The sequence below is a fragment of the Acromyrmex echinatior genome, chromosome 1 (genome assembly GCF_024713525.1).
Source record: "Acromyrmex echinatior isolate Ae372 chromosome 1, ASM2471352v2, whole genome shotgun sequence".
NCBI classification, from domain to species: Eukaryota; Metazoa; Arthropoda; class Insecta; order Hymenoptera; family Formicidae; genus Acromyrmex; species Acromyrmex echinatior.
The window spans coordinates 6,920,589-6,942,492 of NC_141852.1; the positions used below are offsets into that span (position 1 = coordinate 6,920,589).

General features: G+C 36.6%; 2 protein-coding genes across 9 annotated transcripts in view; one reads left to right on the forward strand and one right to left on the reverse strand.

Annotated features, from left to right (window-relative positions):
• LOC105143857 (pancreatic triacylglycerol lipase) overlaps positions 1 to 11,789 on the forward strand; it is a 34,501-nt gene extending 22,712 nt beyond the window's left edge. For 2 of the 5 annotated variants that reach the window (XM_087411592.1, XM_087411597.1), the window contains exons 2-10: positions 1,658 to 1,827; positions 2,839 to 2,993; positions 5,160 to 5,279; positions 5,625 to 5,771; positions 6,147 to 6,375; positions 7,116 to 7,547; positions 8,729 to 8,855; positions 9,864 to 10,079; positions 10,669 to 11,789. In XM_087411592.1, coding sequence (XP_087267718.1) covers positions 1,658 to 1,827; positions 2,839 to 2,993; positions 5,160 to 5,279; positions 5,625 to 5,771; positions 6,147 to 6,375; positions 7,116 to 7,547; positions 8,729 to 8,855; positions 9,864 to 10,079; positions 10,669 to 10,771 — 1,699 coding nt within the window. In that variant the 3' untranslated portion in view covers positions 10,772 to 11,789. Of the gene's footprint in view, positions 1 to 1,308; positions 1,432 to 1,657; positions 1,828 to 2,838; positions 2,994 to 5,159; positions 5,280 to 5,624; positions 5,772 to 6,146; positions 6,376 to 7,115; positions 7,548 to 8,728; positions 8,856 to 9,863; positions 10,080 to 10,668 lie in introns of those variants that run through there. The other 3 variants (XM_087411599.1, XM_087411588.1, XM_087411596.1) reach the window with 3 other exon arrangements.
• RhoGAP93B (MyTH4 and RhoGAP_KIAA1688 domain-containing protein RhoGAP93B) lies at positions 7,114 to 21,877 on the reverse strand. Of its 4 annotated transcripts, none has more exons than XM_011052387.2 (11): positions 21,368 to 21,877; positions 19,682 to 19,783; positions 17,356 to 17,494; positions 16,504 to 16,668; positions 15,883 to 16,426; positions 15,177 to 15,746; positions 14,676 to 15,083; positions 14,406 to 14,594; positions 13,467 to 14,320; positions 12,917 to 13,360; positions 7,114 to 12,627 (listed from the first exon to the last, which is right to left on the reverse strand). In XM_011052387.2, exons 1-11 carry the CDS (start codon positions 21,379 to 21,381, stop codon positions 12,433 to 12,435), a joined length of 3,624 nt encoding a protein of 1,207 aa, XP_011050689.1. In that variant the 5' UTR covers positions 21,382 to 21,877; the 3' UTR covers positions 7,114 to 12,432. The 4 variants fall into 4 exon arrangements, with proteins under 4 accessions (XP_011050689.1, XP_011050688.1, XP_011050690.1 ...); XM_011052386.2 differs by having other exon boundaries at positions 19,682 to 19,786; XM_011052388.2 differs by having other exon boundaries at positions 15,922 to 16,426; positions 19,682 to 19,860.
• Between the last annotated feature and the right edge of the window lie 27 nt (positions 21,878 to 21,904).

Sequence of the window (21,904 nt, forward strand, 5' to 3'; positions counted from 1 at the left end):
CTGCAAGTAGAACAATCATTCCATTAATGTTCGAGCTCGATTCCGATGCATGGCAAAGAATTTCTTGAAAAACTCGCAAATTTCGCTCATTGATGAATGCAATTAGCAACGCGATTATTATTCAACAAATATATGATTAACGATCATTTCTTTATTGCAAAAGTGACGTCTGAAACCCGTAACGATGAACACAGATAGGCCGAGTTATATCATCGAAATATCCAATACGTTAACTGAGGTTTGGCTTCCTCTTCCTCATTCTATTATCGTGGCCGCCAACATGTCATTATAAATCACACGCAGTACGAATATCGTAGAGCAAGTAATGATATACGCATATACATCGCGTGATTATGACAACGTCAATTCGAACAGACAAAGACCCGGATAAACAAATGTTACTGTCGGCTTATAAAATGTTTCGTGCATGAATGTATATAAATATGTGTAAACATAAAATTCTGTTAAATACTTATAAATATATATAGTTATATATGAAATATGTCCTTCTTTTTTTCTAAAATTACTTGTTAGTGTAATAAAAATAATAATAATGAAAAAACATTGAAAACAATTAAAAGAATAATTTTTACACCATTTGTTTTAGAAGAAAGTTTGGAGAAATGTAAAAAAGTTACTGATATACAATTGTATGTAAAATTATACATACAATTTTTTTTACATTTTTCCAGCAATTTTTTTTACACTTCTCTAAACGTGATTTTCTTACTAAAACAAACAATGCGATAATTGTCCCTTCAATTATTTTTTATATTTTCTCATTATTATTATTTTATTTTTATTACACTAAAAAATAAGTTTACAAAAAATAAAAATAAGTTTAAAAGAACAAAAAGTTTACAAAAAATAAGTTTAAAAGAAAAAAATGTATGGATGTATTTCGTACATAATTAGATATGTATGTGAATATTTATACATATTTCTGCATATATATATATATATATATATATATATATATATATATGTATATATATATTCATGCATGAAAATTTTTCTACCAAGACCTTAACATTAAACGTTATAGACGCTAATGTCAAATGTAAAGTAAAATGCGTGATCATTTAGAAGTGAATTAAAAAATCCGGCCACTTCTTTTTGAAGCATGAGGTAACAATTAATTGAACATCGAGGTGATCTGAACATAAATGTGTGCAGTCCGCCTTGCCAAATATCTTTCCCCTAAACGATTGGAGATTTTATTAGCTCACAAGAGTTCGAAGGCTCTTCAACTCCCACCAACATTATTCTCAGCGCTTTTAGATTCAGTGATCATCCTTTCAAACATTTAGTAGTGATTTAATCCTCGTGCAACACGCAATATTTGCCCAATACAAGTTCGACAAACAGTCATAGTGTTCGTTCAATAGTTTTGCATGCATTCGTATTCCAGTGCGCTCGCAATATGTTTCCGTAATAATCTTCGATATATAATACTTTTTTCTTTACTTTTTTATTTATCAAAACAATCCTTTTGTTTGGAGAAAATTTACATTAATTTTAATTGGCGATTGAGTATAAAAAAATGAAAGAAAACTCATCATCATGATTCAAACATTAGTACGCAACATTAGTACATTAGCGAATTAGCGACACTGTGTAAATTGTTATCGATCGCGTCGGGTTTTTTTTTTTACAGGATGAGGATGAGGAGCGGCATGAATGGACGAGGAGTCGGCGACAATGGCGAAGGAACTTTGATCCTGCTCCTCGTCGCATTGACTCCTGTTATCTGCTCCGCCGGAATCCTGGACCCTTGGCAGTGGGCGCGCAGCGATCGGATCGAAGTCAACATACCTTGGCTGCCTTGTAACTATCATACAGATTAGATAAAAAATTCGATCGCAGTAATGTTGGGAGTACATTTTATTCTTCTTTACAATGTCCAAGACACGTATACTCTGCCGGCCGAAAGTTTGAGACCATTAATTAAAAATGTCTACTATATGAATAATATGCAGACTAATATAATTGATATAATATTATAACGTATAATTTAATATATTTTTATTATATAACATGTATCATGACATATAATATTTCATAATATAATTATGTTAAAACAATTATATACTATGATTACGTAATATAATATTTAATTTTTGTGTGTTATTTCATTCAATATTTTATAATAAAATGAACAATAATATAAAATGTTTGAAAATTTTACAAAATATGTTCTTACCAACTTTTTTTACAATAAAAGCACTAAATTAGATTCCTTTTTTGTTAAAGTAACCACCTTAACAATTAATCTCATATATTATTTTACTAATCTAAATAATCTCCATAAAACACAATATTACTAGAATGTTATATGAATATTAAAAAGATTAATAAAATATTCATACATTTTAGGAGTATTTTGTACTTATTGCATCTAGATCTAGCTACAAATTTTTTTTCCTGATAGAAGACTTTTCTATTCATCTTCTAAAATAATCAACAGTTGTGTGAAATAGTTTAATTTTAGAAAAAAGACTCTACTGCAGCAGTTTCTTAAAATTGAATAGTACTATGTTAATCACAACTAACCTATTTACTTCAAATTAAGAAAAAAAATTAAATAAAGCATGTAACAGAACTTTTAAGTAATGTTTCATTGAAATATTCTTAAATTTTATATATGATTTCGACCGGCAGTGCAATACATGAAATATATGTATATTAAAATTTGTTATTTTTTACACATGCATCTCTTGTGGGCTGCCAGCAATGAAGTTTTTCTTTTTGTAAAGTAGATACATATTATTTATGAATATAGAATTAAATTTTGTTATAACGAACAAAATTAATCACTGAAGAGACAATTTTTTCTAGTCGAAAACGAGACACGCTGCTATGACGAGTTGGGTTGCCTAAACATCACCAGGAGCTGGTATCACCTCATTCATCGACCTCTCAACGTTTTCCCGTTGCCGCGAGAAGTTATTAATACCAGATTCATCCTCTACACGAATCAAAATCCTTTGGACGTAAGTAAAGACCAATGCTTCGATAAATAGCAAAAAATTAAACTAGACCGCTACATAATCAATCGAATAAGTGAAAAAAGTAAAGTAAATAAAGGCTAAACGTAGTCAAGATTAAATCCTATAATAATAAATAAAATGTAAATTTTAAATACATCTTCCAGTTATACAGATTTTATTTTAATCTCGACAGATAAATATTTCAAAAATAATATTATCATCATTCAAAACTAATATTATTATCATTGTCTCTCTATATACTGTACAATTTTTATTTGAAATGTTTTTTGATAAAATTGTATATTTTCAAAATATTTACCTGTTAAGATTAATAAAGTGAATCATCCTGTATAAACTGCACACTAATTACTATCCGATTTAAAACGTAATCATAAACTGAAGCTGAAATAATAATATCATAAATTAAATTGATTATCCATTTAATAAACATCTTAAAATACGAAGAATTTATTATGAAAAATATTACTCTCATTTTGAACCTGGAATAGGAAATCCTAACTATCCCCACGCTATTAGAAATTAAAGGAGCAATGATAATACAATCCCTTGAATTAAATAACATTTTGAATTAAATAACATAAATAACATATTTTTAATTTTCATATGTGTCAAAATATAAATTAATCCATTTCTGTGATTAGTTTCAAAAAATTCGACACGAACTGTTAACAAAACCGTAAGTGAATCGTTTCCAACACAAATCCACAACGATTTTTACTATATATATATATATATATATATATATATATATATATATATAGAACGTCTTGAAAAGGTGGATGATACTTTACAAATAAAAATCGCACGGGTGTTTCGAAAGTACGTCTTGCGTTTTGGCTCTTAACGCGAAAGTGAAACCTGGGTGAAATGGATCAAAATTCTTCGACGACTGGAATTTCATAGCTAGTAAATTTAATGTAAACGCTTCCGCATATAACCGCGTATATTGAGAAATTGTATTGAAAGAGCTCATCAGAGTCTGTCTTGCGACAAGAATAACCGAATGAGAATATCCTCCATCCTCTTGTCTCATATCGCGTATAGGATCAGCTGTCGATATTGAACCCAATGGATATCTTAATTAACTCCATTAATATCAATGTGCAGGCAGCGGTGCAATGTGCCACACACTATTCTTACGTGCGCGAAGATCTCTGATAAGATCTCTGATTTATGAATTAATGAATAGGAGGAAGAGAACCACAGGTCTGTGCGAAGTATCGAGCGTGATATATCAGCAACATAACATGAGCGGTGAAATCACATACCTCTACCATAACTGCACACGCAAACGTATATCACTTACTTCGCATAAAACCGCTGAATCGTGAAATTAAAATGCTTTTGCATATACGCTTTACGATTGACGGAATTGGCAAATATTGGATTGAAATGAAAGCTCGTAGTTCTATATCGAACTTCTATGTTCAACTAGCTGTGCGTGTATAATTTCATTAAAAATGAACAATTTAAATTAAAAGAAAAAGTTTGGAAGCTTTCAAATCAATATTTTTAGAAGGTCACTATGTTTTTTTGAGTTCCAGTGAGTTTGATAATTTTTACACAGAAAATTTACAAGCTCAACAAAATAGGAAATTTTCTTCTCATGCTATAAACCTGTTATATGCCTTAAAAAATTTGAGAAAAATGTCGACTTTTTAACGTAAAAGTTTTCGTTACAAAATTGTTTTTTTTTTTAATATTCCTAAAATTTTTTACTGAGTTCGCGAATTAAATAAAAGAAGCATTTTAACTTTCGTCCTTACAACTCCGTTAAAAATCGTCGCACTGCAATTCAAAAAATAGATTCTTAAAGCTGAAACTTGCACTTTGCTTTCGAATGGTAATAATTGTAAATTAAGATAAGATAATTGTAAATTTTTTTAAAAAAACATAATGCAAATCTGTGATATCTCATAACTTTCTTTTTTGCTAATATTTTTTTCCTTGGAAACAAATACGCGCGTATCTATATATGAATATAATTCTTGCAATTAGCATGCATTTGTCTTTCTCAATAATAATAATGTATATGCGTCATGCATTTGAGATTTAAAATTGACATAAATGATTTTGAACAAACTCTTCGAATAATTTATTCTCTCACAGATGTGTACACTTAATAATGTCCAGTCATTTTTCCCTCAGGGTCAAATATTAAAAGTGGCCAAGAATAAATCCATCGAAAACTCGAACTTCAATCCTAAGCGACAAACCAAATTCATTATACATGGCTTTATAGACACTCCACTCAGCAACTGGGTCAAGGTGAGCTTTATTCTTTTATTATTCCTATACAGATACTCGTTTATCGTCCTAGATTTTTATAGAAATCTTTGCTTTATGTATTCGCAATCAAACTGTCGTATTTATAATACCAATTGCATGTATGTAAAAAACTAGTCTACATCGTGCATCTCCATCGCCCGACCATCGTCGTCTATTGCGAGCTAGACGTATTGGTAAAGAAATGTACTTTTCTGCTACATTGCGTCAATGTTTCAAATAGATATACGCGACCTAGTGACACAGTTACATTTGATGACAGACGCAGTTTCTTAAATAACAAGCGAAAATTACCGCCAATTATTTACCCACAAAATATACTCGTAGGAAATGAGGAGTGAACTGTTGGTGCACGGTGATTACAATGTTATCGTGGTCGATTGGGCTGGTGGAAGTCTACCTTTGTACACTCAAGCGACAGCGAACACGAGACTGGTTGGACTCGAAATAGCTCATCTCATCAAGCACTTACAAGTAAGAGATGTTTCTAGATTATCCCATTAATCCTTTATTACTCGCGTGTGGGGTGTCCAAGTCATCCTAGATTTATAAATTCACTAAATATAATATATACAAATATATACAAACGTTAAATATATAAGTACGTCATTTATACACATTATTATAATCCGATCCACTTACCGCTACAAGTATTGCGAAACATTTAATTGATTAATCAGAAAAAAGAATTTTATTATTAATTGACTAATCAAAAAATCTCTAAAACATTCGTAGCATCAAGTATGACGTAAATCGTTTTATAGTTTTATGTTATATATTTTTTTAATTGTATGATTGTAGCAAAATACTGTATTTATATATTTATTCTTATTTCTGATAAAATTTCAGACAAATTACGGCCTAGATCCGAACGACGTACATTTAATCGGGCACAGCCTCGGTGCCCACACAGCCGGTTATGCGGGCGAGAAATTGGGTGGCAATATTGGACGTATTACCGGGTTGGATCCTGCGGAGCCATATTTCCAAGGAATGCCGAGCCATCTTCGCCTAGATTACACGGACGCCCGACTGGTAGACGTAATTCACACCGATGGAAAGAGCATATTTTTCTTAGGTAAACGCGCAATAGACACTACCGCTTCGAATAGATTTCTTATTGAGTTCGACCGTGCATGTAACGAAAAACTAGGAAGTTCTATTGATTAGAATGAACACTCGAAAGATGACGAATCTACTAGAATTACGAAAAAATCAATGTTTAATTTTCCAATCAGCTAAGAACATTATAAAACACTTGTAACTTAGCGAATGACAAGAATTCAGAAAACTAAGTTCATCAATTTATAAAATCTCATGTGAAAACTTGGTAATTCAAAAACTTCTTAAAAAGAGAAATATCTTAAGTGTAAAAATTTTTGGAAATTTCAAGCAACGTAAACAGATTTAAAAAAATTTCTAATGTATTCACTAAATGTTCTTTTTTTTTTTAAATTAAAAAGTTATATTGATCAAACTAAATAATTTTATATAATATTATTATCAAGAAATTTTAGTATGTTTAACAGGAAGGACTTAATCATGCTTATCTCATAATTTATAGAAGAATTTTGCTTCGTTTATTTTCCAAGACATACTCTATTCAATTTTCAATTAATACGATCAGATTTTTTTCTTTCTAGATAGCATATAGCTTCTAGATAGAATATAGCTTTATTTGATAAAATCCTTATTTATTAAATATATGTGTAACAATATTCGTCAGTCATCATTTCGATAATCATTCTCTAATAAATGGAGCTCCGTCGCATTCCCACTGTGAGTCACATTCTCTAAACTAACGTAGTACATGGCAAGGCCTTCCAGGATATGGGATGAGCCAGCCTTGCGGACACCTGGATTTCTATCCTAACAACGGCAAGGAACAGCCCGGCTGCACGGATCTGAGCGAGACCACGCCATCACTGCCGCTTACCTTAATACGAGAGGGCCTCGAGGAGGCTTCGCGCGTCCTGGTCGCCTGCAACCACGTGCGCGCGCTCAAACTCTTCATCGAGAGCATCAACTCCAAGTGCCAGTACGTGGCGCACGAGTGCTCGAGCTACGCAAGCTTCTTGCGAGGCGAGTGCTTCTCCTGCAAGAGCAACAATAGCCTGAGCTGCGGCGTAATGGGTTACCACGCGGACACCAGTCCTGCGCTGATAAAACGCCAAGCCATGGGACAAGATGTCTCGTCCTTGTTGGGCTCCAAATTCTTCTTTATGACGGGCAAAGATGATCCTTATTGCAGTGAGTACGATATCTGTTGAAAGCGGTTGAGCAGATTCTTAATCTTCCGGAAGTGACGGTAGATCTATTGAACCCACTCAATTATAAATCTCTTGGTCAAAAATGTCAAACAATTCAAATTTTCTTTATGTTACATCTCCAAATTTAGATTATTCTTATTGAAATATACTTAGGCTGGTATTTATAATCGATTCTTATATTTAAGACCGTCTTAAGTACAGACTTAAAATATTACGAAGGAGGGCTGCATTAATATTTTAAGATATTACTTAAGATGATCTTAAAATAAGAACCGACTATAAATACTGGTCTTACATACATTCTTTTTTATACGAGTTATGTCATTTTGCTCAAGAAGAACACAAGTCATCATTACACCAAAATGACTCCAAAATGATGAATAACAGTTACTTTTCAATCATTACTATTTTAACGCCATTTTAATATTATTGTGATTTGTTGTTCCGCTTAGGTAGTCCTTTGAAATTAATTAGAGAGCCTTTTAATTAACATAAATTAAATGAGTCTTACAAATCCAACGTCAGTAACTGTAATAAAAACTCGTGGAGTTCATCGTTAGCTCCGAAGGATTAAATGGTGTTAACGAAAATAAATTCAAACGCTATTTCTTGCTATCTAGTATCTATAGATACGTATAATCCAGGTTGGCTATATAATCTTCGATATTAAGATTACTTATGCTAATGCTGATGAATTTTGACGTTATAAAATTAAAAACGATAACTATTAACTTTCCCAGTAATAATAACTGTAGCTTAAGAACATCATCGAAATCATCAGCTTTCCATTACAATGTTTCATTACAATGCAATGTTCTCTCATGATTTTAAATAGATATTTTGATTGTATATCATAACGTCGTGCAAGAAATATTGCAATCGCAATTAAAAATCTTGCCCGCCAGATATGAACGTTAATTTCGATCGAAATTTATTCAATTTGCCTGTATAGACGTCTGTTAACTTCTCGCTATCGATGCGAAGAGAAGAATATCTACTGAGCAATGCGGCTTTTCTCTATCGCGAAAGACGCGACTTTCTCCGCGCGCGTACCGCGATAAAAGCAGTAAACGGAGCTCCCCCTTTCTCTCTCTTTCTCTCTTCTTTCCCCCTCGATCTCTCTTGAGATACTCTCTGATACCAATCATAATCACCTTTTAGGAAGACATTATAGAATTACCATCAACCTCGCCCAACCGCCGACCGCGGAGAGCTGGGTGCAGGGCTTCATGAAAGTCACTCTCCACGCCGACAAAGGCATGATACGCAACATGGATCTTACGCCCAGGTAAGTAATCATGCTGGCGAACGTTATCGCTTCGACAACCCACATTCGTCTATGTCGCTCTTGGTCATTGCGACTGCGAAGATTAATAATACAAATTAATCATCTTGGTGAAAAAAGTTCTCATTTATCGTGTCTTAAATTTATGATGGTTTCTAAAAAATATCTTAAACTTTTTATATGTTTCCTTCGGAAACGATAGACTGAGAAATTTTTAAATATTTCAGAATTTATGTATTTAAAAAATTTCAGAAAAGATATATCTAGACTCCTAGCAAACAAGCTACATGGAGAGAATTATCTTTTAAAATTCAATTCCTTGAAAATATGATAGTTGCGGTACAATACAATATTTTGAAAATTTTTTACTGTGCAGGTAAAGTTTAGTAAAATTAATCAAATTTATTTTATATTTTATTGTAGTTTTATTAATGAATGAGAGAAATTTACATAAAATTCTTCGAAATAGTGTTGTCCCAGAACTATCATATTTTCAGGATAAACTCTAAAAAAAATTCTTTCCGTGTAACGTTATTTGTCGTCGTTTTAACGAAATGCTGAGAAAGTCCAGCAAACAAGTTAACGTTATTTGTTGTCGTTTTGACGAAATACTGAGAAAGTTCAGCAAACAAGCTGATATTATTTTTCGTCATTTTGACTTACACTTATTTGCTGGACTATCTCAACACTTTTTAAGTGTTCCAGTCCGTAAAAAATTTGTGAAACTTCTAAAAAATTACAGAATTATACAAGAATTCTGACAAATTCAGAAAATCCTGAATCCTGAAAAATTATATAAAGGATTCCAAGAAAAATTGTTGTCAGGGCAACTATATATGTATATTTAATTTCACGTTTCGCAACCGATGCTGCGTGATCGTAAACAACGAGCCACATAAAAACATCGGAGAATATATATTCTAGCGCTCGAACGCCCATCTCCTCCTCCCCCTCCCCCGTCCAGTTCTTTTCTACCTGCCTATTTTTTAACGAACTATCCCTCCCCCGCAGCGGTTACATGAAACTGGAGCACGGATCGACCGCGCGGATGGTCGTTGCTCATCCGACCGGTTCCATCGGCAACATCGGTAAGATACGACGAATTGAACTCTCCTGGGTCTACGACATGGACGTACTGCAGCCCAGATCCCTGTGCTTCTTCTGGTGTAATGATCGTCTGTATGTTAACAGCGTCAAAGTGGATGCTATGGATCTTCCGGGCAGAGGGTGAGAAACTAGAGTGTGACAACTGCTACATTTAGCAGAAAAAGTAGTTTTGCAACCGTTATAAGATAATATGATTATCTATATGATCTTTAATATGATTAGTTTATATTAAATTCGGTAAGACGTTAAAAACCATATTAAAGAATCTTCCCAAATAGCATAAAACATTCGATGAATATTCTCGTAAAATACAAATATTTTTCATAATATTTGACTCAAATGTTCTATAAATATACATAAAATATTCTATTTAGATCCATATTCATAATGAAAAGAACATTTATAGAATGTTCCATAACATATTCGTATAAAAATACATAGCATATTCCATGAAACTTTGTACAAAATATTAAGTATGTTCACAGAACATTATAATTATGCCATTTGAATATACTATAAATATATCATTAATATTTGACAGTGCTTTTAATATACATTCGTAGAATATTCTTAGAATATTTATAGAACATTCACAAAACATTTGTGTGCTATCTGGGTTACAAAAACTGCTTTTTCTGTTGAATGCAACCAATAATGGTTTTGGGATTGTCTTCTTGTAGATATACACTTAACTTTGTACCGCTTTTAGAAAACGCGAAGCGGATTTCTCCAGCAAGCTTTGCTCGGTTAGCAGACAAGAGTACGCAGAGATCGCGAGCGGATCTACCGCCACGTTCGTCGACAATTGCTGACGATCCGTTCCGCGGCGGGAAATCGCATTTTGGGCGCGTCATATAATTACAAAAACGCAGCTGCTACTATCCAGAGGCGATTCTTGAAAGTCGGACAACGATGATGATGATGACGATAATGATGATGAAACGAAACGAGAGAATCGCGGTAATCCTCGTAATTTTTTTCGCCGACAATATACCGATGGAAGAGGCGGTTTTATGTACTTGTGCTCTCTTTCTCTATTTATCGCGATCTGCCGTTTTCTTCAAATGCGGCACGAGCTACCAATTAACACTTCTATGGACGAGACGATCTGACGCAACTCATTGCTCTACACATCTATAATCGAGTTCCTGGAGATTTGTCCCGTCGGCGAAGATTAGATTCTAATAACACGATTGATTGCGAAAGCAGTTCGTAAGAAGAGAAATTCTTAGCGAATAAACGTCTAGAAGCGAAATCAAAGCCATGAGCGTGCTTTCGATAGAAAAGTTGAACTTCTCGCTATGCTTTTTTTCTTTTTGGTAACGATTTCTTCAGTATTAGTATTGATCAATTTACTATGTACATGTTGTATATAACAGTAGACGTAACGCATTAAAATTAATTTCTTATGGATGTGATTATCGCTAGAGAGTCTTGAGTGATTACTAATGTAAGGCTTCTATTAAGCCGATCTATGTATTATACATTAACACTTATTCTGTTTCATACGATGATATGATTATCGTATTGTCTCTCGCAATACAAATATAACGATAGGTTGTGATATTCTCTTGCTTAAGAACTATAAAAAAAAAAAAGATGCGCAAAATGCGGTGACTCAAAGACGACAAACTATACTGCTATTTGCTCATAATCTTTATAAATAAAATGTACAAAACATGTAATGAAAAGGCAATTCTTGTTTATGACAAGAATACTCCGAGCTATTTTTTTTATATCTGTATAGATTGTTGCATTGTAAAATAAAGTTTATTAGTTATAAGTATGGATACTATTGCACAAAAATAAAATGGGGATATTTTTATAAAATATATGTGAGATTTGTGTATTCGTGGAAGTTTATGTAAAATGTGTTATATTTGTTCTTGGAGATCTCGGGGGAAGAAACACACCTGCGACTACAGCTTGCTAATCTTTCGCAGTGTTTACTCCTCGATAAAACGCTTTACACGTTAATCCGTCGCTTATACAAAAAGATTATCGCGGAGCGCAGCTATACACGGTAACACATGATTCTTCTCTTTTATCTTACACGAGATTCAACAATGATTGAGTAAAAAAGCCGTCCACGTTTGTTCGACGCGGTAACAAGGGATTGGTAAAATATATAATATGATATAATATAGCGATATACATAATATAATCTAATATAATCTCTAAAATCTGTCATATAACATAGAATCTGTATATAAATAATAAATAGGAAATAAGGGAGCAGGTTTGATCGATTAGCTTGGTAGACTTTAGCACTAAATTACCGTTACGAAGAACATTTATATAGGAGGACTATGGGGAAAAACTGGTGACTGGACAAACAAGAAGAGTGTGTGAAGATAAATTGAGAACAGTGAAAGAGAGAGAAAGAGATAACTAACAATAGACGTGACTATACAGCTGATTCATTTGGCATAATAGTCTAGAGCGGACTTTTTTCTAGCGCGATAGGATACGGTCAGTGAAGATCATCGACCCAAGCGGTGTCTAATGACTCGATGAGAGTACGGACGAAGGCCATCTCCTTCCGTGCATTCTCTAAAATTACCCGAGGATCTTGGGACGTACACCGCAATACATTCGGCGCCATCACCATCGCAAGATTATTGGCGTCCATTTTAGTACGGGCAACCACCTCGGGTCTAGCGAATATCTGTAAAATTGTTTCAGTATCGTAGCACATGTTCTCCAAAGACGTTCAATTCAATTTGATTCAATGATATAGAGTGCATGCTGCTCTTGAGTCTTCATACTCTCACCATGCGTATAACATTAAATGTTACTGTGTATATAGGTTTATACTTTATTTAAAGAAGTGTGATATTTTGTTCGATATAAATTTAGAATCACACGATTGCACATCGCTAAGCGCACGATGAAAATAACAGACAAATTTTCATTCGACTTTCTCTTATCGATTTATGTATAAAATGACTTCTTACCTGTAGGAAGCGTATTAGATGACACAGCACACGACGGTTAAGATCCGGTAAACGTTCGACAAGCGCAGCCACATTTGCCGCAGACGCTTCCGGATCGTCATGCCGCATGGACACGCATTCTACGTAGAAGGAATCCGGTATCAACGGCTCGTACAACTCGCGTACCCATAATTTCAATAAGGAGGCGGGTGCATGAGCGTCCTGTGAAGCTGCCAGAATCGCACCATCCTCAAACCTGTCCAGACAAGATTTCAACGCGCTGACTTCATCGGCGTCCGCAGACACCCGGAAGATACCCTCAGTTAGCGTACCACCACGCACAAGCACTTGGCGTGTCAGCGTAGTCTGTATCCATGGTAACTCTCTAAGCGGGAAGCGGTCCCTTTGTAAAGCCATTACTTCCGAGAGTGTCGCGCCGAACATAGACGCGCGGAAGATTTGTATCTATAAAAAAAGCACAAAGGATGTCAGAATATTGTATTGTAATGCAAAGTGAATTAATCTATATTCGATAATTGATATTTTAGTAATTGTTAGTGCAAATTATTACCCTCGCTTGGTCGATATCTTCCACCGTAGCTTTGCGAGGCTGTCGTTTACCGTGCGCGCCGATCCGCTGTAATCGTCTGCAAGCTACAGTCGCGTAATGACTGACTTGCACGTGTATTGGCCACTTGGCGACCTCAGGAAACTGGAAGTTTGGATCGCGATGCCTATTCATGTAGCCCTCCAGGTAGGGCTCGAATGTAGCGCTAGGCGGCACGAAAGCCAGACACACAGCCATCAATTCCCATCCGCGTCGCAGGCTCTCCTTCCGCGGATTCTCCGTCGTCTGTCGGCAGATCTGAACGTACAATTCATCCCGCAGAGGCGGCTTCGTGAACGCGGTATTCACGATATCCATGGCGACGCCGTCCAATGTCATACCAACATTTGCTTTGCGATCTCCCATATATACTTGAACCAATCGGAATAAATTGCAAGCCTCTCTTTTTAGTAGTTTCTCACCGTCCACCATCGCGAGCATCGGTTGCGGAATTGGATCTTTCGACCAACTGAGAATGTCTCGAACGCTGAACTTCTTTCGAAATAGCAGTCTCAGTCCTTTCGGTCTGCCGCAATTCAAATTGAGATTGTCCTGTGCATATTTTTCGATGTCGCCACCGCCCGTACTGTCGTCTCTTCGCGCTTCCTCCAGATCAGTGTTATCGACATTCGTTATACCAATACTCGGAGTTGAACTTACGGTGGGTACAGAGACCTGTCTAGTAGTCACTACGCTATCTCTCACTTCCGTTTGAGACACGATATTCGGCGGTGAAGGTGGTCGCGCTTGCGGCCTTGTCAGGGTATCGGCTGTGGTATAGTAAGTCGCTAAGCCCGCGGTATCGTAATTACCTAAATCTAAAAAACATACAAGATACGTCGTTAATTACAACTGTTCAATAAAAACGTATAACATTTTATGCTCTTCAAAATAATATCTCACCCGCGTAATGATCCTCGAGATATTCTTGACTGGAAGAATCGCCTTGATTGCTGGCCGCTTCGTCGTCGGCGAATTGATCATCGGAATCGTCATCACCTCTTCCGCCAATACCTTCGCCTCTACCACCTTCTTCATCTAAAGAATCTTCCCCTTCTTCTACTAATAAAGGATCTCCAAACTTGTAACAACCTATTGTGAATAAAAGAAAAAAAATAATAAAACATTCCATCGCACAAAATTGCAATATCATAAAAATTTTTGATTTATTACCTGATAATTTTGCTTGTTGAAGGATATAATGTTGTAACGGTAACAGATGATCAGCATCAGCCAGAAGGTTACCGTAAAACGGCGATGGCGGAGGACTGGGATTTCCATTACTTCTTTTCTTCTTGATATCGTCTCCTTCGGCGTGACCCTCAGTTTCTTCACCCGCGGCACTGTTGCTGCTGCTGTTGCTGCTGTTACTACTGCTAGTATTACTACTGAGTCTCTGTCTAGATTGTTCGTGGGTTTGACTTATCATCAAGTAACGTTCGTGCATAGCATCGTCGTCTCGTTCTCTCCTTCTAGCTTGCTGCTGTTGTTGCTGTTGTTGCTGTAACTGTTGCTGTATCTTTTGTTGCTGCTTTTGCTGTTGCACAAAACTGTAACTACGACCCAACGGCTGCGGCACACCTTGTAAAATAATAATTACTCATGTATTGCAAAAGATACGTGCACATATATACAGGAAGGTGGCGAAAGAAATATAAAGATTATCTTGCTTACTATCCAATGAGTTATTGCACGCTGTGTTTCGCCTATACTCCTTCTCCCTATCTCGCTCCCGCTCTCTCTCCCGCTCTACCGCTTCAAGACCTCTTTGTTTTGAAGAATTACCACTATGTACGCCAGCAGATCTGCCGAGACTCTTGGCAGGATCGTTTCTCTCAGATAACATTGCACCATATACGTCCCTGACATTTGCTTCCGAAAGCGACGCGGAACATCCATGATGTCTTCTACCTATGCTACCTGTACCATCCTGCGGCTGTTTATTCATGTTTCTTGAATGTATGGAACTCGGATAAAAGCCTGGCGGGTTCGTCTTGTCAAGACTATTGACTCGTTCTCGATGATGTTGCTGCATTTCCCGTTCTCTATCCCTATGGTAACGATTGCCACTCTCCATTAAGGAACCATACTTCTCGCTCTGTGATTTGTAACTATGGCTAAGTTGAACCTCAGGCGGACGATATGGTGGCATTTCCTGCCTGAAGACTCGGGATTCCATCAGAGAATCGCGATATGGCGATGTACTCGGCTCAGGACCATACGAGCCTCTACTACTTTCTCTGCCTAAAATATCGAAAAATCAATCGATACAAAGAAAAATACGCGCGCGCGTGTGTGTGTGTGGGGGGGGGGGAGGGGGAGCTTGCAACAAATAATTATGGCAAAAGCATAAAAACATAAATATATTATACATCCTTACCATTTTTACTTTTGTCTAGGTCCAAGTTTCCAGCCCTACCTTCGCGTTGTGGATCAGTGAATGTCTTCTTCTTAAACAGAGGTGTGCTGGTCGAAAGTGATAGACCCAGTGGCGGTGGTTCTCCTACTAACGATACAGATTTCTGATTTTTCACACTTTCGAGAGTCCCACTCTTGTGGCATCTAGTCTCCAGAGTGCCGCTACTGTGCTGCCTAGGAGAGGATTGTGCGGTGTTCACCGGCGTTTGCGCGGCTGAACGATGATGGTGCCTATGCGGCGAATCCAACAAACGATAACCGGTCGACTCCAAGGAGGTCCTACTATGCGAGACGGAACTGTCGCTGGATCTACCAGAATCCTGTGAATGATTGTGTTGTCTGGTACGTGTTGTAGGTACATCATGGTGCCTGTGATGCCTGTTATTGTGATGATGATGGTGATGATGATGTCGCCTCGCGGACGGAGACGGAGAAGGAGGAGAAGTCTGAAGATCAACGCCAACCGTAGAAGTCCGTGTTTTATTCGTACCAAGAGAAAGAGCTTGCTACGAGAAAAAATGTAGCCATGTAAAAATCTCCAAATGTATGTATCGTCTAATCCTTGTGAGAAAATTAAATTTACCAATGTCGGAGTGAGATTCGTATTTTCCTGATGATTAAATCGTGTCGATCGACTAACTGAAGGAGTTTGCGTCTGCGTCGAAACAGATTCTTTCTTTCTCGGCTCAGTTACCTTTTGAGTATCGGATGTGCTACCGCTTGCAGGTTCCGTATTCTGTTTTAGCGTCTATACAAATATAAGAATTTATAAATAAATTAACGGATTTATAAAACATAATTATAAGTTAATGATAATTAATCGCCAACATTAATCTTCTCTATATATAAAATGTAGAATACAATATGTTTTATGACACAAATAGAGAGTAATTTATAATGTTACATTTAATCGTATATTATAATAGGTAGGTGTGAAGTAGAATAGTTTTCCGGAACATCTGGCAACCATATTTTTGTCAAATCTAGAATGAACTAATAACATTATCACGAAAGAAGTTTCATGATAGTACTGTAGTATAATGTAAACCAGAATTTTTTCTCCCTGCTGCAAACGTCTATTTATAGCTGAGAAGAGAGCAGACGCGCTTGCACACTTATATCTCCGCCACTTTAAGATACACGAGTTCTGTAACGTACGTTATTCCAGAGAAACTCACAAATCATTACACACATCTATGAATATGTACACATTCGCGCGCGTTCGAGAGGATATGCGGAACTCGCAGATTTTATGTGATTCATAAGTACAGATCCCGACAGATATCCCAATGAGGGGCACGATCTTATCTGGATTTTATCGTACTTTGAACGCACTGGAGTAGCTCAATCAATGTGTGACTCACATCTCGCAGCACCAATATTGTATAAGAAATGTGTTAAATCAAATCAAACGATATCGAAATGTTTATTTTACCTGAAGTTTCGCCAACGGTATGATGTCACAATCCGTCGGGCGGTGCCATACGGTCTTCTGAGACGTTGCGTTGTAATAATAAAACCGCGAGGTATTCTGATCGAATAACTCCCACCACTGATTGTTGTCCGTCTTTTTCCTATAGATTATAAAACGGGACGTGTACTACATATTGTGATAACTGATGACTTAGTACTTTCTCTAAGACAACTTTCTCTAAAGTAATTACAATAATACCACTTTAAAATAATTAGCCGGTACGTATAATATAATTAAATTAAGTGGATATAATTGAATTTAACAACTTACTTTAAAGTATAACTTTAAAATAAAAGTTAACTAGGTCTTACATATTGATCCAACTTTGAAAATATACTATCTACCGGTGATTTAAAAAACCTATATAGATTTATTGTAACAAATATTTCGAGGCTAATTTTTTCATGAATTTTCAGGAATATCGAATAGATGCAGAAAACCTCTGACGAAAGAATTCTTACAAAATTTCATATTTTTAAGAATATTTCATATTTTAAAAATTCATAAAGATTTTTTAAAAATACCTCTTAAATTTCTTCAAATTTTATAAATATTTTCGAAAAATATAGAATGAGAAATCTTAGAATATTTCAGAATATTCACACATACATAAAAAAACTCTTAAAGAATATAGACTTTGTTAACATTCTGATGTTCCAAATGTTCCAAATTATATAAAAAATTAGAGAAATTTTTTAAAAAGTTATAAAATTATACAGAAATTCTGACAAAAGGTAGACTAATTATAAAAAAGACTAATTTTAAAAAAGACTAATTATATATATAGAAAATTGGATCCCGGTGAAATGAATTTGTTTTTACATATAAAATAGCTTATAATGTAGTAAACAAAAAAAGAAATAAACACAAGACTCAATAATAGATAGCTTTTAAGCTATGAGGATACTTTCTATTTAGTGACACAAGTCGTTTTGTCTTTGTTCATTCTATCTTCACTGAATACTAAGAAAAATAAAATAAAGCTTGTATCGGCTTGTGTCTAATGGAAAGCAACTGTAGTGTACAAATGATCTATGAATATAAATTTTAAACCTAAAAAATAATTAAAAAACACAATAGGAACAAAGAAACACAAATTTCAATCTGTTAGAAACCATAAATATTTTAACTTATCTATATACACACAATTTCTGATAGTTTAAAATTTGTTATTTCTTGTTCCTATTGTTTTTCAATTATCCCAAGCTTTACACCTTTGATATACCATTACTCAAAAACTATCCGTTATGGAGCCTTGTGTCTATATAACATTTTTTGTTTACCACAATACTATGACTACATTCCACTTGATCCCTGCAACACTCTTGGAATCAAATGACTACGTTCAGCAGAAAAAGCAGCTTTGCAACTGTTGTAAAATTCTTTAATATGATTAGCCTTATCCTTAATTTCTCACTGAATCTAAGAATAATATTCATAGTTCATTCTTATTTTAAGTAATGTTATGTTAAGATATTAATATCTTTGATTGGCTTACATCTTAAAATTGTATTTAAAACAATTTCAAATATAGGTATAGACTTATATGTATAAATCATTTATATTAAAAAATTTTACAATACTTGCAAAGTTGCTTTTTATATTGAACGCAGCCATTTATTTCTTGTTCAAATCAAATGTTGAATAAGGAGCTTGGAAAGATGTATATTTGAAATACTTTTACTTAAAACATAGTATTTGCAATATAAGTGTATTTTGTATTTTGCATTTAAAATCAAAAAATTGAAAATCTTTTGTATTTTGTAATTTAAAGAATAATCTCGATCTTAATACGAAATACTTTCAATCTTTTATTATTAATAAGTATGATGAAATACCAAACATAAAATATTTTTATATGCTCCCATGAAGTACAAAATACAAAAACTTTCTTGTGCTCTGCTGAAATATAAAATACAAATGTTTTACAAATACTGCTTTTCAAATAAAAATGTTGTGAGCGCCAGATGAAATGCATCCTACATTGTGTGTGAAAATTATTTCACCGGGTTCAATTTTTCATATAATTGAAACGGGATTCAGAAGATATGGAAATGCTAAAAAATTATATTAAAAAATTAAAAAAAATTTGCCTAGGATTCTGGACGAAAATTATTACGCCCGTTTCTACTAATGTAGATTAACTTTAATCTCCGTTCAACTTATTCCTCATCTTTTTCTAATCTTTAAAACTAGAAAAAGACGAGGAATAAGTTGAACGGAGATTAAAGTTAATTTACATTGATAGAAATAGGCATTAAAGAGTCAATATAGGAGAGTAGCTTACACAGGTACACCCGGTGGAGGATCCCATACGCATTCTCCCGTGGTCAGGTTCGCGTACATGTGTTCCTTGGTGCGTGGCTCTATGATCTCCACCCATTCCATCCTACTGTAATTGTCAGCCATTAATATCTATCGTCGGGGGGAGCCTTACTTCTCCTGCGATCGCGAATCTATCGAATCCTAAAATAACCGGCGACAAAGGTATATACCTTGCGCAACAGCTCTAAATCACTCTTTTCCTTTAAACTTTCACTCGTTACGAGTTACTTGCGCCTCTGACAATTTTTTATCACTCACAAAATGATATATATGAAGTGAAGTACATACATATACTTTTGATGAATGTGTGTGTGTGTGTGTGCGTGTGTATATATATATATATATATACATGTGTGTATATATATATATATTTCACGATAAAATCGTAAGGCGGGATCGATATGTCAAAGGCGATTCCGGGTGCAAGACATCGACGGAAATATCGTCGCGTTGCAACGGGACCGACGAAGCACCGTAGCTTCCATGTTTTATTTACATCCACGGCATTTCGCTGCAATCTTCGGGAAATACGTCGGCAACATCGATCTCCACGAGGAATTCGGGATAGACCGGGCGTGAAAAAGAAAGAGATGTCTCGCGATATCGCGAGTATGTGTACGTTTCAAAGCGGGCAACGATGGTGATTAACTGTGATTATTAATCGAGGAATCTAATTGGAACGTCGTACTGCTCGATCTCGGGAGGGGAAAAAAAATCGTCGCTACAAACTAAACGAGGGGGGCTGGAAAAAGAGAGGATTGAGGGACCGTCTAAAATTCGCAAGAATTATTGCAAGAATGTTCTCGACGACGACACGATGATAATCGGGGTGAACGAAGAAGGAGGGTGTTTCGCCCGTCCATCCGTCCGTCCATCCGTCCGTGCCCTTGCCGCACCCCTGCCTTAACGGACCCCGCAAATTGATAGGAATGCTGGGCCGCGATGCAACGAGAGAGGCTGTCCACTCTGATGTCATGCTGGCCGTTTAATTGGCTGAAATAGGCCGCGGAGATCCATTCGCGCATGGATTGAGAGCGTATGTGCGGAATATCGTTTTAGAGAAGGAAGGAAGGAGGAAGGAAGAAAGAGGGAGAATAGAACAGATGGAGAACGGGAGAAGAAAAAAAAATGGAGACACGGTACCGAAAGGAAAACGCGTTACGGCGACCAACGCAAATGAGCGAAAAACGCGAACTGCGAAAAATGTGCGCACGCGAAGGAGCGAGCGAGAGAGAGAGACCCGCCCAATTGCGAACTACTTCAAGCGGCGAACTTCAGAGCGAAAGCGCCGCAAAGAAGTACGGAGTGCAGCGGAAAATTGTGCTCACGCTCCGTTATCAGAAAGGCGACGGTGAAGTCTCCTGTGTCTCTCTCTCTCTCTCTCTCTCTTTCTCTTTCTCTTTCTTACTGCTCGTACGAAGGGAAAGAACGGAGACAGTAGAGTGCAAGACGGAGACGCGGAGAGAGGGAGAAAACTGGGACGGGTGCATGTAAAAAAAAATTCACTATCGATCTGCGGAGCACCGTCGGTCCCGTACCCGTGTGAGTCGCGTTTTCCCTAGAGTAGCAAACGGCGCTGCACCCCGCGGGTGCAGTCGGGTGCAATTAAAGGGAAAGACAGGTTTCTCGTCTGACCGATGGCCCTTACCCGTCGGATGCCATCTCGCGCGTCTCTAGTTTGCCAGCCACCGTCGCTACTGCCGTCGTCGTCGTCCTCGTCGCTGTCGCGCCCTCTGATCCCTCTGTCGCCGCTGCGGCCGTCGTCGTTGTCGTCGTCACCGTCACCGTCCTCTCTCTTCTCGTCACCGTCGTCGTTAGAACGCGCGACGAGGACGAGTGCAGCGCGGTGCGGCGCGCTACCGCGCTCCGCTCTTCCACTCCACTCCAGTCTCAAGACTCAAATCACCCCGCCGACTGTCTTCGGCGCACCGTGTCACCCTCGCCGATGTACACCGCACGCTTGACACTTCTCACTATGACGATGATGACACTCGGATGTCGCAACGTCCCATTTCCGCGAGCGCGAGCAGCGACGCGGCCCCTTCATGGCAGCCTCGCGGCGGCCATCTTTTTTTCTTCTGTTTAGTTCGTGGTTAGTTTCGCCGCCCCGCCGCCGCCGCCAGCACTCCCCTACGGGTAGTGACAAAAATTCGCTCTCTCGCACGCGCACGTCGCGTGTGCTCCC

Excerpts from the sequence above, each read along its gene's own strand:
- RhoGAP93B (XM_011052385.2), bottom strand. The coding sequence starts at position 19,803 with ATGGCTGACAATTACAGTAGGATGGAATGGGTGGAGATCATAGAGCCA. Across the intron at positions 15,747-15,882 it reads CCTAGACAAAAGTAAAAATG|GCAGAGAAAGTAGTAGAGGC; the intron begins GTAAGGATGTAT and ends TCGATATTTTAG. Across the intron at positions 14,321-14,405 it reads TCTCGAGGATCATTACGCGG|ATTTAGGTAATTACGATACC; the intron begins GTGAGATATTAT and ends TATGTTTTTTAG.